General features: G+C 46.6%; 1 protein-coding gene and 1 long non-coding RNA gene across 2 annotated transcripts in view; one reads left to right on the top strand and one right to left on the bottom strand.

Annotated features, from left to right (window-relative positions):
* Positions 1 to 13087, top strand: part of LOC142579881 (uncharacterized) — a 148320-nt gene that overhangs the window by 13373 nt on the left and 121860 nt on the right. The gene's annotated exons all lie outside the window — the stretch shown is intronic.
* Positions 1727 to 4025, bottom strand: LOC142579878 (uncharacterized). The gene has a single exon (XM_075690515.1). The coding sequence runs from the start codon at positions 4023 to 4025 to the stop codon at positions 2127 to 2129; it is 1899 nt and encodes a 632-aa protein (XP_075546630.1). The 3' UTR covers positions 1727 to 2126.

Raw genomic sequence — 13087 nt, 5'->3', positions numbered from 1 at the left:
TGTACAGAAGGAGCTCCGATTTCTGTGGGGAGCACGCCAGGCCGCGCGGTTCTACGTATGCAACGACCTCGTTGATGGCTTGCTGCAGCGTGTTTTGGATGTCCCCGTCGCTGCCCCCGGTGACCCACAGGGTAATATCGTCTGCGTAGAGGCTATGCTTGAGGTTGGGGATGCTAGCTAATGCAGGCGGTAGTCCGAGCAAGGCCACGTTGAACAGAAAAGGGGATAGAACCGATCCTTGCGGCGTGCCTTTGCTGCCGAAGTGAATAATTGGCGACTGCAACCCTCCGATGGTAATGGTGGCCGTGCGACCTGTAAGAAAATTCTTCACGTAGTTATATGCTCGATGACCAACCTGAAGTTGTGCTAGTTGGTTCAGTATGGCCTCATGCGTGACGTTATCGAATGCCTTGGTTAGGTCTAGTCCCAAGATGGCTTTGGTGTCCAGCCTGGAGCTTTTGTCGCCATCGATAATTTGGTGCTTGAGCTGAATCATGATATCTTGAGGAGAAAGTTTCGAGCGGAAGCCAATCATGGTATTGGGGAAGAGGTCGTTGTCGTTCATATGTCTGTGTAAGCGTGTGAGGATGACGTGTTCGAGGACCTTTCCGACACATGAAGTGAGGGAGATAGGGCGGAGGTTTTCGAGTAGGAGGCGCTTCCCGGGTTTGGGAATCATAATAATTTTGGCTTCTTTCCATTGTGAGGGGAGGTTTCCAGTTTCCCAGTATGCGTTGAAATAAGCTGTGAGGGCTAGTATAGAATCCTCATCTAGGTTGCGAAGCATTTTATTAGTAATGCCATCAGGTCCCGGGGCCGAGTTAGGGCGGAGTGCGAGGATGGCTTCCCGCACTTCTGCTGCTTGTATGGGCGCGTCCAGGTGGTCGTTAGCGGTGCCTGTGTATGCTGGAGCGGGTGTAGTAGGTTGAGGTCCTATGTATCGGTCTATCAGCTCTTGAAGAACTTGTGCGTCCGTGCCCGGATGGGTGTGAATAATTTTTTGCAAGTTGTGCTGTTGTGTGTTCTTGCTGTTGGCCGGATCGAGGAGGTAACGGAGGATATTCCACGTTTTGGGCAGGTTTGGTTGCCGCTCCATGCTGTCGCATGTGCTGTGCCAATTTTGACGAGTAAGTTGTCGTGCGTAGTCTTCGATGTGAAGGGTGAGAGTACTAATATGTTTCCTGAGCGTTCGGTTGAGCTTGTTGTGTTTGTATCTGCGTTGCAGACTGGCGAGGGCTTCCCACATATGCAGTAACTTGCTATCTGCCTCCTGCAGATTAGCTTCCTCAGGCACCAATTTAGTGGCTTCGCTCGCGTCTTGCAGCAAGGATGCGACCCAATCTTCGAAAGGGGGTTGGGTACCCGAGAAAGAGGTGAGGGCTCTGGCCTGCCGGAAAGCGTCCCAGTTCGTTATGCGGAGTTGACGGCCCTTTGGCTTTCGCGGGCCCGCTGGAACTTTTGTTTGGATTAAATAGTGATCGCTGCCCAAGTTGTCTTGTGTGTTGATCCAGTCTGCTTGTGGAATTCGTTTTGCGAATGTTAAGTCCGGAGTAGTGTCTCTGCTAACGCTGTTTCCCATACGGGTGGGACAAGTTGGATCCGTGACAAGAGTAAGACCTAGATTCTGTCCGTCAAGCCATAGTTGTCTTCCCTTTCGGCGGTCCATTGGGTATCCCCATGCAACCGCAGGGGCGTTTAGGTCCCCTACGATGAGCAGGGGGGCTCCCCTAGCTACTTGATCTGCTTTGGTGAAAAGTCGTAGAAACCTATGTTGTTGTTTGGGGCTGCTGTACACATTGAGGATGAAGAGACTCTGCTGCTTGCGCCTTGCAGACGGGATGATCTCCAGGAAAATGTGGGCTGCTGTATCAATGCCTGTGTGATGCTGTATAACCGGAATGTTTCGCTTAACTAGTGTGGTTACTTGGGGCCTGCGGTTGTCATCGCAAACTGCGGTGTATGCCGCGTATCCCGACAGCTTAGCCGCTACTCCGGTCTCTTGTAATGCGATAACATCGGGGGAAGTATGTGGTGCGAGAGAGGTAATATATTGCTCTAAGTGTGCTCGTTTTCGCCGGAAGCCCCGGCAGTTCCACTGCCAAATGCAGTAGGTAGCACGTTCTGGATTACTCGCAGCCATCTTTGTCGGGACGCGAGTACGGCTTCTTTAGGGGACCTGCTCTGGGACGGAGTAGGGTGTTTTCCAATTCTGTCAAACGGGTGTTGTGATTTTGAGCCAGAGTCGCGACCATGTCTTGAAACACTTTGCGCGTGTCGTCCATGTTTTCCTGTCGCTGTTGTTCTCTTGCCGCAAAGGCTTGCTCAATTCTGGGCAGTAGTAGCGTTTCTAGTTTCGCAGTAAGGAGGTTGTCCATTGCGCGTTCGAGAGCATTTGCAATGGAGGCGTCGAGCAACGTGGCAAGCTTACAGTCTATTGCTTCGTTCAGGTTGCGTTCTATCCGCTGTTGCAGCTCAGTGAGGGCCTCACAGTTGACATTTCCTTCTGAAGTGTATGCTGGTGGTGCCGCTGTTGAGATTGGTTCGAGAGCTTTGCGCTTGTGCGGGGTTGGTTGTTGGGTGGTGTGCGGGCAATCTATTGCAGGGACAGGAAGGATGTCTGCATTTGATGGTAAGTGTTTGGGTTGTGTGTCTGCAAGTTGTGATTTGAGCTTAGCGTTTTCTGTCTTGAGGTCTTGTATCTCAGCACGTAAGGATCGGAGCTCATGCATGAAGCTGTGCATGGTACCGTCGCTAACTGTGTTCACTGGGGTTGCTATAGGTTGTGAGGTGTGACCTGTGTGGGAGACAATGCTGGCCCAGCTTACCTTGGGGGGTGTGTCTTGCACTTTAACTGTTGTCGTTCGAAGGCTTGCGTTTCCTTGCTGCTGCGGTGGTGTTGAATCCGGTCCGCTCCGGGAGTGACTGCGTCCTTGTGACTGACTGCGACCTCGGGAGCGGCTGCGTCCACGAGACCGACTGCGTCCGCGTGAGTTGCTGCGTTCGGGAGCCTGCGGTTGTGGTGTCGGCTTCGGTGTTGGCAGAGCTGAGTCTCCATTTGCTGAAGTCGATGACCCCGTCTCCTGGTCCGCTCCTTGCTGTCCCAGTCGTAGGCGTTGCCATCGTCGTTGGAGTAGGAGGTGTGGTGTCTGGAAGCGGCGATGGCAGGACTTATCGCCAGTCGGGTGGCCTTTGCCGCAGAGCGCGCAGCAAGGGTGACAGGGGTGACCATCCGGTGGATTTACTGTGTCACAGCTCTTGCATTTCTTCTGGGTTGGAGTGGGGCATACATCGGCCCTGTGGCCGACGGTCCCGCAGATGTCGCAGACCTCGATGCGCTTCTTATGTAGATAGCATTTGTATTCTGCTCCGCGGTAGTAGACATGGTACGGTACTTGCTTTCCGTCGAATACGATGAGCACTGAATTAGTACTGCCCATTCTTCGGGCCTGCAGAATTGTAGGGTTCTTCTTGTAAACGAGACTGTTGGTAATGTCTTCTTCTGTGTCATATGCAGGGATGTTATGTATGACTCCTTTGGCTGTGTCCTCCGGCGGTGTGACGTATGCTGTGGCTGCGTAGCGGACTGCTCCGATGGGGAGGCTGCGGATGCGGCAGTATTTTTCGGCGTTAGACATGATTGGCGTGCTAACTACAATGACGTTATTATCCGTGCATGAGCGGTAAATGTCGTCCTCTGCTTCTTTGGTTGTAATGCCCGTGATCTGTAGTATTGAGTCGCGTATCTGGGCGTCTCCTAGTTTGGACACGTTGAAACCGTCTCTTGGGCGTATGACGATCTTGATATCGTTCTTCGGAAGTCGTGGTTGCCGTGGTGCGCGTGGGCGTAGTGCGGACTGCTGGGTACTCTTGGTGCGTGCGCTTGCTGTTGCACGGAGGGAGCCATGTATGGGTAGGGATGATGCCTGCGTAGTCTGTCGTTGCTTACGGTGGCTGACAAGCCACCCTGCCTCAACGGTAACTTCTTCGGGGGCTATTTCCGTGCCCTCAACCTCTACTACCTCCATAATGAGGGCAGGGGCTGCGCTTACTTGATCTCACGGGGATGCGAGTCGTTGGGCGAAGTCCTCGGGAGCCGGGACTGCGGCAGCGACGCCGCGCACCTTCGTAGCTGCGGCGCACCTGTTTCTCGGCCAGACGGAGCAGCTGAAGATCTTGTTAGGGTTAGCAATCTTGTGGTCGTAGAAACCCTTGTCCTGGGTCCCTGGCGTCGGGACTGGTCTTGATCGGTAGCGGATCACTTCCGGAAGCTGGTTCCGACGTTAGTTTGGCTCCAGCGGTGATTGTTTTGCCACAAGAGTTTGAAATATACGGAGCCCATACGAGGCGCATGCACTCCGTCAGCGTCGTCGTCGTCGTCCTCCCCTCGCCCCCATCGAAATGCGCCCGCCGTGGCCGGGATTCGATCCCGCGACCTCGTGCTCAGCAGCTGCTGCACCGCTGCAACACAAGTGAGCATGCGTGTCGACTCAATTGACCGAGGAATTGGCTATAATTTTAGCTGCGTCACAAGCATGCGGTGAAGGCCCTTAATTGCCATGTGCAGTCCACGGTTCACTGACGTGCCATCGCCGATCCCGACAGCCTGGAGTCATCGTTTTGACAAGGGGACTCGACGAAAAGAAACGCCCTTGTCAATGCTGGAAACACTTCCTTCATAACTATTACACACGACGCGCCCTAAAAACACGGACGAAGAATAGACAAACACGAGCGCTGACGCGTTCATCATTACTGTGATACATTTGTCATGAATGGACTGTGCACGTCATAAAGCGTTCTGTAGAAAACCACTTCCATTTCACTCGTGTTTTTTTTTGTTTGTTTATTCGACCGCATAGGTTTTAGGTCTTCAAAGGTACAACTTCACGCACATTGAGCTACCATTGTTGCATTTAATGACAACGCGGTCTATAGTGGCCGACATATTCTCTCGTGTCAGCTTGATGTCCCTCCTATAGATCCTGAACGGGCACTTGGACTTTAAGCAGTATTTTTGTTCTCTGTACTTCGATGGGGGCGAAATGCGAAAACACCCGTGTACTTAGGTTTAGGTGCACGTTAAAGAACCCCAGGTGGTCAAAATTTCCGGAGTCCTCCACTACGGCGGTCCTCATAATCAGAAAGTGGTTTTGGCACGTAAAACTCCATGATTTATTTTTTTTTCGTTCTCTGTACATGGTGAAACAGGTGCCAGCTTCGCTCGCATTAGGTGCGTACTCTGCCTGGTTTACCATGATATACGCGGAGTTTCTTTAGACATTTTAGTAGACCAGCGACTATAGGCACCTGGCTTTATTAATACGAATGGGGATAATCCGGCAAGTGAGAAGGAAGAAAAAGACGTTAACTAGGGATCAATAATGTGGTTGTTTAGCCGCGTTGGTACATAAGACATGACAAAAGCTTTTAAGCGCACAACCAGATGAGGATAGCGCTCGTGTGTCTTCTTTCACCGTCCTCGTCTGATTGTGCGCTGAAAAGTTTTTATTACTACAGAATGATCACGGCAGTTGGCCATAGGGGCAATAGTGCAGTGAAATGAAGAAATTATGAAGATGGTGCAATGGCCATCATGCAGTGATGTTCCAACCGGGGCCTTTGTGTTTTACGGTAATTTACGGTTTTACGGTGTAGTCAGCATCGCATTGCTGACTACACCTGATACTCAATTACTCAACGCCGGTCATTCTGCCCATAGCCAGACCGTAGTGCCAGAAGCTGGTAACTGTTAACTGGTACCATTATGTAAGAGCTCACCGTGCTTATACTTCATGCATACCGCTGTTTCGTATCGACGAACAAACTCCCAAACCTACGCTAAACTTAAATAATCGCCTTATCATTTCAACGCGATCTACGCGATGAAGCGTATATAGAACACGATGGTTATGTGAGCGACGCATTCCGTGTCGTAAAAAGACTGGCAAAAAATAATATTAAAATGACACGATACAAGTATGCATTTTAGTAGAGGGTCATTGAACGGTTTTCATCCCTCACCGAACGGACTTATTTTACAGGCTGTGTTGCCAATGCCACAAAATCAGCAGCTGTTTTAGTCTATTACTCAGAAAGAACACAGCAAGACACGACAGTGCAGTGCCATGCTGGGAAGCATGAGCTCAAAAACGGAAAGCCGAGATTAGAGGACAAGCAGGGTGTGAGGATTGCAGAATATTGGAAGTTTCAAATGCTACACACTAAATATTCCTATTCGAAAAAGAAAAAAATAAATTATGGGGTTTTACGTGCCAAAACCACTTTCTGATTATGAGGCATGTCGTATAGTGGAGGACTCCGGAAATTTAGACTACCTGGGGTTCTTTAGCGGGCACATAAATCTAAGTACATGGGTGTTTTCGCATTTCGCCCCCATCGAAATGCGGCCGCACTGCCGGGATTCGATCCTGCGACCTTGTGCTCAGCAGCCCAACACCATAGTCAAAAAAGAGCGATTCAGCATTTTAGAATATTGGAAACGAACCAAATGTTTAGCAACAGACCATCTCGTAACGTCTCCTCGTTCACTAAAGAAAGTATCGCAATTTATCAGAAGTCAGACAATGAGAAAAGTTTTTGAAACCCTTTAGAAACAAAATGAGTCACGCAAACCTTTTTTTCTGCTTTTATTGACTGATTTATTTATTTATTATACCTCACAGGCCCCGAAGAGCATTGGGTGAGGGGGCCATATCAATAGAAATATCGTACAGAAATAATACACCAGAATAACGGTACAACAGACGCGGTACAAGGCAAATATGCGCAACAGGAATACAGAGTTGGTTCATAAAGGGTGTAAAAGCACCGTATTAACACGAAAATTAAAAACAAAACAAACTCTAATATGTCAAAAAGTGATAACCAAGTAAGTACAAGTGAAACACTAGTACAAAATAAAACAACATTTAGAGCGACTGAAAAAGTAGTACAACAGAAAACAACAATTAGAACAATACTCAAGCGATAAATGCAGGCAGAGGAGGTTTTTGAACTCTACAGGGTCAGAAAAAGAGGTTAAATTATCAGGAAGATCATTTCAGAGCTTAATTGGTCTAGGTAATCCAGCTGAATTGTATGATTGAGTTTTTCCATATATGCGGTTAAAGTAGAGATGACTATGCATGTGCCGTGAAGATCGAGGAGGTGATTCCAGAGGCAATAGTCAAGTGCGGGTGTGAACGTATTTGGGAAGTAAACACAAAAGTTAAATAGAAAGACGATTTTCAGGTATGTGCACAACATCAGGGTTCTTAAGCTGGGAGACACTGGCGAGGGGACTATAACATTTGGAAATTAGCCGGGCAGCTCAGTTTTGAATGGACTCCAGCATTTAAATAAGGTATTTTCGATGGGGAGACCAAATAGATGAGACGAATTCCAACTGAGGACGAATAAATGTTAGATACGCTAGTTTTCGAACGGAGCAGGCGAGTTTCCCAGGTTTCGGCTATGAAAGCTAATGTATTCGATGTTTGGTTGCATTTTGTTGAAATGTGACAAGACCATGGAAGATTTGCTGTGGTCCGAGATATCTGCACGACATAGCTTCGGACAGGAAGGTGTTATTAATATAGTAATGGAATTTATAAATAAGCTTGCGGCTAAAAGTCATACGTTTACGATGTGTAGGGTTTAGAATCATGTGCCAGTTTTTTTACACAAATCAACAATAGTGTTAAGGTCATTCTGAAGGTCCAGGTGGTCAGTGTCTGAAGTGGTCTTTTGGTAAACAACATCATCATCTGCGAAAAGACGTAAACAGGATGAAATGTTATTGGGAAGGTCGTTAATGAAAATCAGAAAAAGTAAAGGTCCAAGCACGCTTTCCTGTGGTACATAAGAGGGGACGTCACATAGCGGTCAGGAAAAGCCGTTGACAACTGTGAATTGTTGACGGAAGGAGAGAAAGTTACGAAGCCAAGATAGTGTGGGATAATCAAGAAAGGGCTTGCCATGTGTAACTATGTGAAATGCTTTTGGGAAATCTAAGAAAAAAGAAGACAATTTGTTTGTTGGTTTTCATCCGTGCTAAAATACAGGTGGTCGTAAATTCATATAACTGGGTATCATATGAGTAGCATTTCCTAAAGCCATGTTGATTTCAAAAGAAAAAGTCATTTCGTTCCAGATGGTTGTAGATAACTAATATGTATATCATAACTTTGCCAAAGGTGTAGCTGTTCATTCTTGTTTCTTATTTTTTTTTGGGAAACTTGTAAGGTGCACAGAATCTAAACTGATTCGCGTCCCAGCGGAGATGTCTGTAGTTGTTCATTTACTTGCTTTTTGTTGTCATACTGTATCCTTGTATGTGTTTGTATCTTCCATTCCTATAATGGCTCTTCATGGGCTCACAGTATTCTTAAATAAAATAAATAAATAATAAATGTGAGAAGCGATAACATGTTCAAGTAATTTACAGCGTATGCATGTTAAAAAAGTGGGTCGGTAGTTTTCAGGTGAGTTTTTGTTACCCGTTTTGAAGACAGGAATGACCTTGGCTGTTTTGCAGTCGGTAAGAAGCTCTCCGGATGATAATGGTTGCTCAGAGGTATGACACAAAATCTGGCTGGAAATTGAAACGGTGTTTTTAAGAATTTTCGAATTTATATTGTCCACTCCGGCAGATGCGGAAGCCATCATAATGTAGGCTTCGCTTTGCAGCGGAAGCCAACATGACAACCTGTGAATTTTGCTTGTTGTCTTTCACGTAGTGTTTTTGACAGTCTTCTCATGTAGCATGTTTATATCTTACACTACAACCTGTGCTGTATTTCTTGAAACATGCCTTTTTAGATGTGCCTGCGGCACAATGCCCTTCAGTAGCTTTCCCCCTCGGAACATTTGATCTTCTTTCGATAAGCAGTTTTAGGAAAGCTGGTCATACAGCAACCATTCTCTAAACTGGTTGAGAGGCTATTTCTGCAAATTGTTTAAAATCGGTTAGTCATATTAGTAATGTTGTGTTTATAATTAATATATATATATATATATATATATATATATATATATATATATATATATATATATATATATATATATATATATATATATATATATATATACATGGCGCAATAGTAACTGAATGTCAAAGATCCAGGCATGCGCATGACCTATACAGATGCGTACTTCGGCGCCTCTTGCCCGCGTGTCACTTCTACATTATGATTATACACTTATGACGAGGACCTCCAGTGCACCGTCCTGTCTTGTGTTCTTGCGCTGCGTGGAATTAGGTGACCAGGCCGTTCACGCGGACATTGAAGTCATATCTAGGAATACAGAATACTTCTTTTTCTTTTTCATTTTTGCATTGCTCTAATGTTTGCTTATTACGTCGGGTGCATAATATTATATTGCATTTTATCATGCGTGTATATTACATGTTGCTCCGTCTCCATTTATTCTTTTACTGTGACGCCCCCTTGCTCCATGCCTCATACGAGGCCTGTAAATAAATAAATAAATAAATAAATAAATAAATAAATAAATAAATAAAGTGCCCCTAATTGATTTAGATACTGATATAAGTCCAGGCCACACATATTACTCATTTAGCGATTTCAAATTGCGGCGCACGGTCAGCCTCACGCATTGATTACTAAATCAGGCGCATATTTCGCGCCTTAGAAATGCAGGCAGTTTACGTTTAAATTCGCGCAAACTTGAGCTAGTGCGCAAAACACAGCTTTGTAAGCTCGGTGGTGGCTCAGTAGCTATGGCCTGTATGGTACAGCTATAACAGTCTGCCACGGCAACATAGTTCGTATCGGAAATTTTTTTAATGAATTTCGTTTGTGTGCGTGTGTGTGCCTGTGCGTGCGTGCGTGCGTGCGTGCGTGCGTGTGTGTGTGTGTGTGTGTGTGTGCGTGTGCGTGTGCGTGTGCGTGTGCGTGTGTGTGTGTGTGTGTGTGTGTGTGTGTGTGTGTGTGTGTGTGTGTGTGTGTGTGTGTGTGTGTGTGTGTGTGTGTGTGTGTGTGTGTGTGTGTGTGTGTGTGTGTGTGTGTGTGTGTGTGTGTGGCGCCGGGCTTTGCACTCCCCTACATGAACGCAGCATACTATGCACAAAAGGACCACGACTAATTTCACTTGGCCATGCGTGTAATCTTTCGTTGTCATAGTGATTTGACGCGCAGAAATCTGCCGGACAAGGCGTTGGGTGCCCGACACACCTGCAAAGCGCCCGCAAGATCATCGTCGACTGCGAAGCCGAAAATATTCTTTCGCTTCCGAGGTGTCACGAAACTTCGCGAATCCTCTGTGGCGCACGTGCTCTTCTTGTAGGCGCAGTCATTTGCCGTTCCACAGAGTCCTCCTTCATACTTTCTTTCTGGACCGGCAAACGCAAGTCACGGCTGCTTGAGCTAGTGAAACCGAGCCTGGGCCGCCTTGTCTGACCTACTGAAAATAAAAAACAATAACAAAAAATAAGTAAACATGCTCAATGAACAAAGCAGTTCACCAATGTGGCACCCAGTTCGGCGCACTCCGCCATACGGGAGCTCTCCGCGCTTGCCAGTGCAACGTACGCGTGAAACCAACCAAGAAAAAAAAAAAGCACCGAGACGCCAGGAGGCGGCAGAAAAAAAGAATAAACAGAAAAAAAAAACACGGCCATAGAGCGCGTCTGGCCCGATGCAGGAGGTGCGTCGAGCATCACAAGGAAGACCATTTGGAGCTCTATCCAGCGCAGCTCTGAAGACGCCGCGCCAGCCGAGGCCTTGAAAAGGAGAAAGTTCTTCCTAGACCCTGGGGCACAGTGTGGCTCGAGCACGGATCGGTTCCTTTCTTTTACGTTTTAGAGCGGGCGATCTTCCGGCCCGAATAATAAAAAAAAGCGAAAGCTAGCTGCCGGCTATGGCGCTACAAGCATTGCTTTCGCATCCTTGTAGGAGTCCTTGAAAAAACAAAGGAAAACGTCTGTCGAAAGAGCACTTCGAGGTAAGCCATAACCTAAGGCGTATTTTCTTTTCCCGTGATCCATGCGCATTCCCCTCGTTTGTTTGGGCCTTTGTATAGCGAAGAATGAGCGTAATTGCTCGTGTGTTACTAGGACATCTCGAAGCGCGAAAGAAGCCGCGTTAGTACAGGCTGCGCTTTATCTCCATTTGCCGGTGATGTAGACCACGAGAGACAGCGACGCTTACTCAGCGTCCTAGCATCGTGCGTGCCGATCATACAGAAGTGTAGCATAAGTATGTGAAGAGTGCCGCTTAAACTTTGCATTTGGAGGACAACACGCCACTAAATTGAGCACTCCCGCGTCATCGCATATATATATATATATATATATATATATATATATATATATATATATATATATATATATGACGTGGGATTGTTCCCCACCTGCGGCAAGTTGTTTTTCCATCCACTTACAGTTCCATTAATTTAAGATTTCTTTATTTGAACTAACTAGCAAGTGTAAGTAATTTCCCCTGTGTTGTCCTTGGTGTGTTAGTTTGTTGGCTTCTTATGACATGACTGACTAAGATCGGGCCCGTCGCTTAACCCCCTTTCTTCTGGTTCATTACATAACGAGGGTCTCGAATACGGGAATATTGATGTCTTCAGGTAGCCCGTATGGGTCTGTTGACCATTCTTATTCACCGTAATATATCGCGTACTAGGGACGCCTGCTGCAGAAAGGTTGTTACACATCCCCCGCCAAGGTTTGCGGGTGGAGGCGCTGGCTAACATTCCCAGGGTTAGTTCTAGTAGTAACGCATAAGTACCTCAGAAAGTGGATGGGAAGACGGTGCCGGCGGCAGCTCGATTTGTAAGAGTGTCACACGCGTATTGCGAAGACATGGGATCGTGCCCCACCTGCGGCAAGTTGTTTATTGAACCACTTTCACTTCCATTAATTTATAATTTACAATGTCTTTTTTTTTTTCAATTAGTTGGTAAGTGCAAGTCGGGGCCCCTCTGTTAGCCCCCGTTCTTCTCGTTCGCACATATATATATATATATATATATGAAGCCAACAAACTGTGACACCAAACACTGACGCTCCCAGGTTCTACTAGGACACATAAATAGCCAAGAAAGTGGACGGGAAAACGGCGCCGCGGTAGCTCACTTGGTAGAGCATCGCACGATAAATGAGAAGGTTGTGCGTTCGGTTGCCACCTGCGGCAAGTTATTTCTTCCACTTTAATTTCCCCTAATTTATCGTTGCTTTATTTCATTTATTAAGCACAAGTAATTTCCCCTATGTTGTCCTTGGTGTCAGTATTGGTTGGCTTCCTATGATATGACTAATATATATACAGTGTCCCGGAGAACTTGGACCAAGACTTTTAAAATACCCAAGTGCTCTAGAAAATCATGCCGACTGCATAGTAGTCGTAGGTAGTTACAGCCATCATTTTTTTCATTATGAGGTATTACTTACTTATATTTAATTAGCGAACTTTTTATAATGCTTGAATCGCAAACATGTCACTTACAAAGTTGTAGGGCACCTCAAATTACCTCCGAATCAAGCATTTGTTTAGTGCTCAGCTTTGCCTTGTTGGTGTGTCCGAAAAAAAAAAAAAGCGCGCGAAACATCCAAACTCCGAAAGTAGCCGCTCGCGCTCTGCTACTCAAGCGCTCCCAAGCGAATAGCCACGGATACACGGCTTTACTAGAGGCGGCAATTCGATGCAGGGCTTCACGCTATGTTATGGTCACGGCATCAAGAGAACACGCCGCTGACGCATTGATAAGCGTAGCGGACCTTTGTACGATTCGGCGATAAGAGAATACAGCCGTATATCTTTCAATGGTTGCTTGTAGGCGCTTGAGTAGCGGCGTGTGAGTGCGCATCTATTTCGTATTTCACGTACTTCGCGGGCTTTTGTTTTTCTCGTGGAAAAAACAACCAGGAGCAATTGAGCACGAGAGAAATACTTGATTCAGAGGTTATTTAAGGTGCCCTACAACTTTGTAATTGATATACTTGCGATTCAAGCAATAATTAAAAAGAGCGTAGGTTAGGGCGTGTTGGTTCATAACTCAGGTTTTTTAGCGCACGAAAAGGGACGAAGGACAGTGGCAAGACGCGGACACAGCGCTA

Source organism: Dermacentor variabilis, chromosome 4, assembly GCF_050947875.1.
Source record: "Dermacentor variabilis isolate Ectoservices chromosome 4, ASM5094787v1, whole genome shotgun sequence".
NCBI lineage: Eukaryota > Metazoa > Arthropoda > Arachnida > Ixodida > Ixodidae > Dermacentor > Dermacentor variabilis.
This window is presented reverse-complemented; position numbering and strand designations above follow the sequence as displayed.

What these genes read in the sequence shown, in the direction of transcription:
- LOC142579878 (XM_075690515.1), bottom strand. Translation starts at nt 4,025, where the DNA reads ATGGAGGTAGTAGAGGTTGAGGGCACGGAAATAGCCCCCGAAGAAGTT.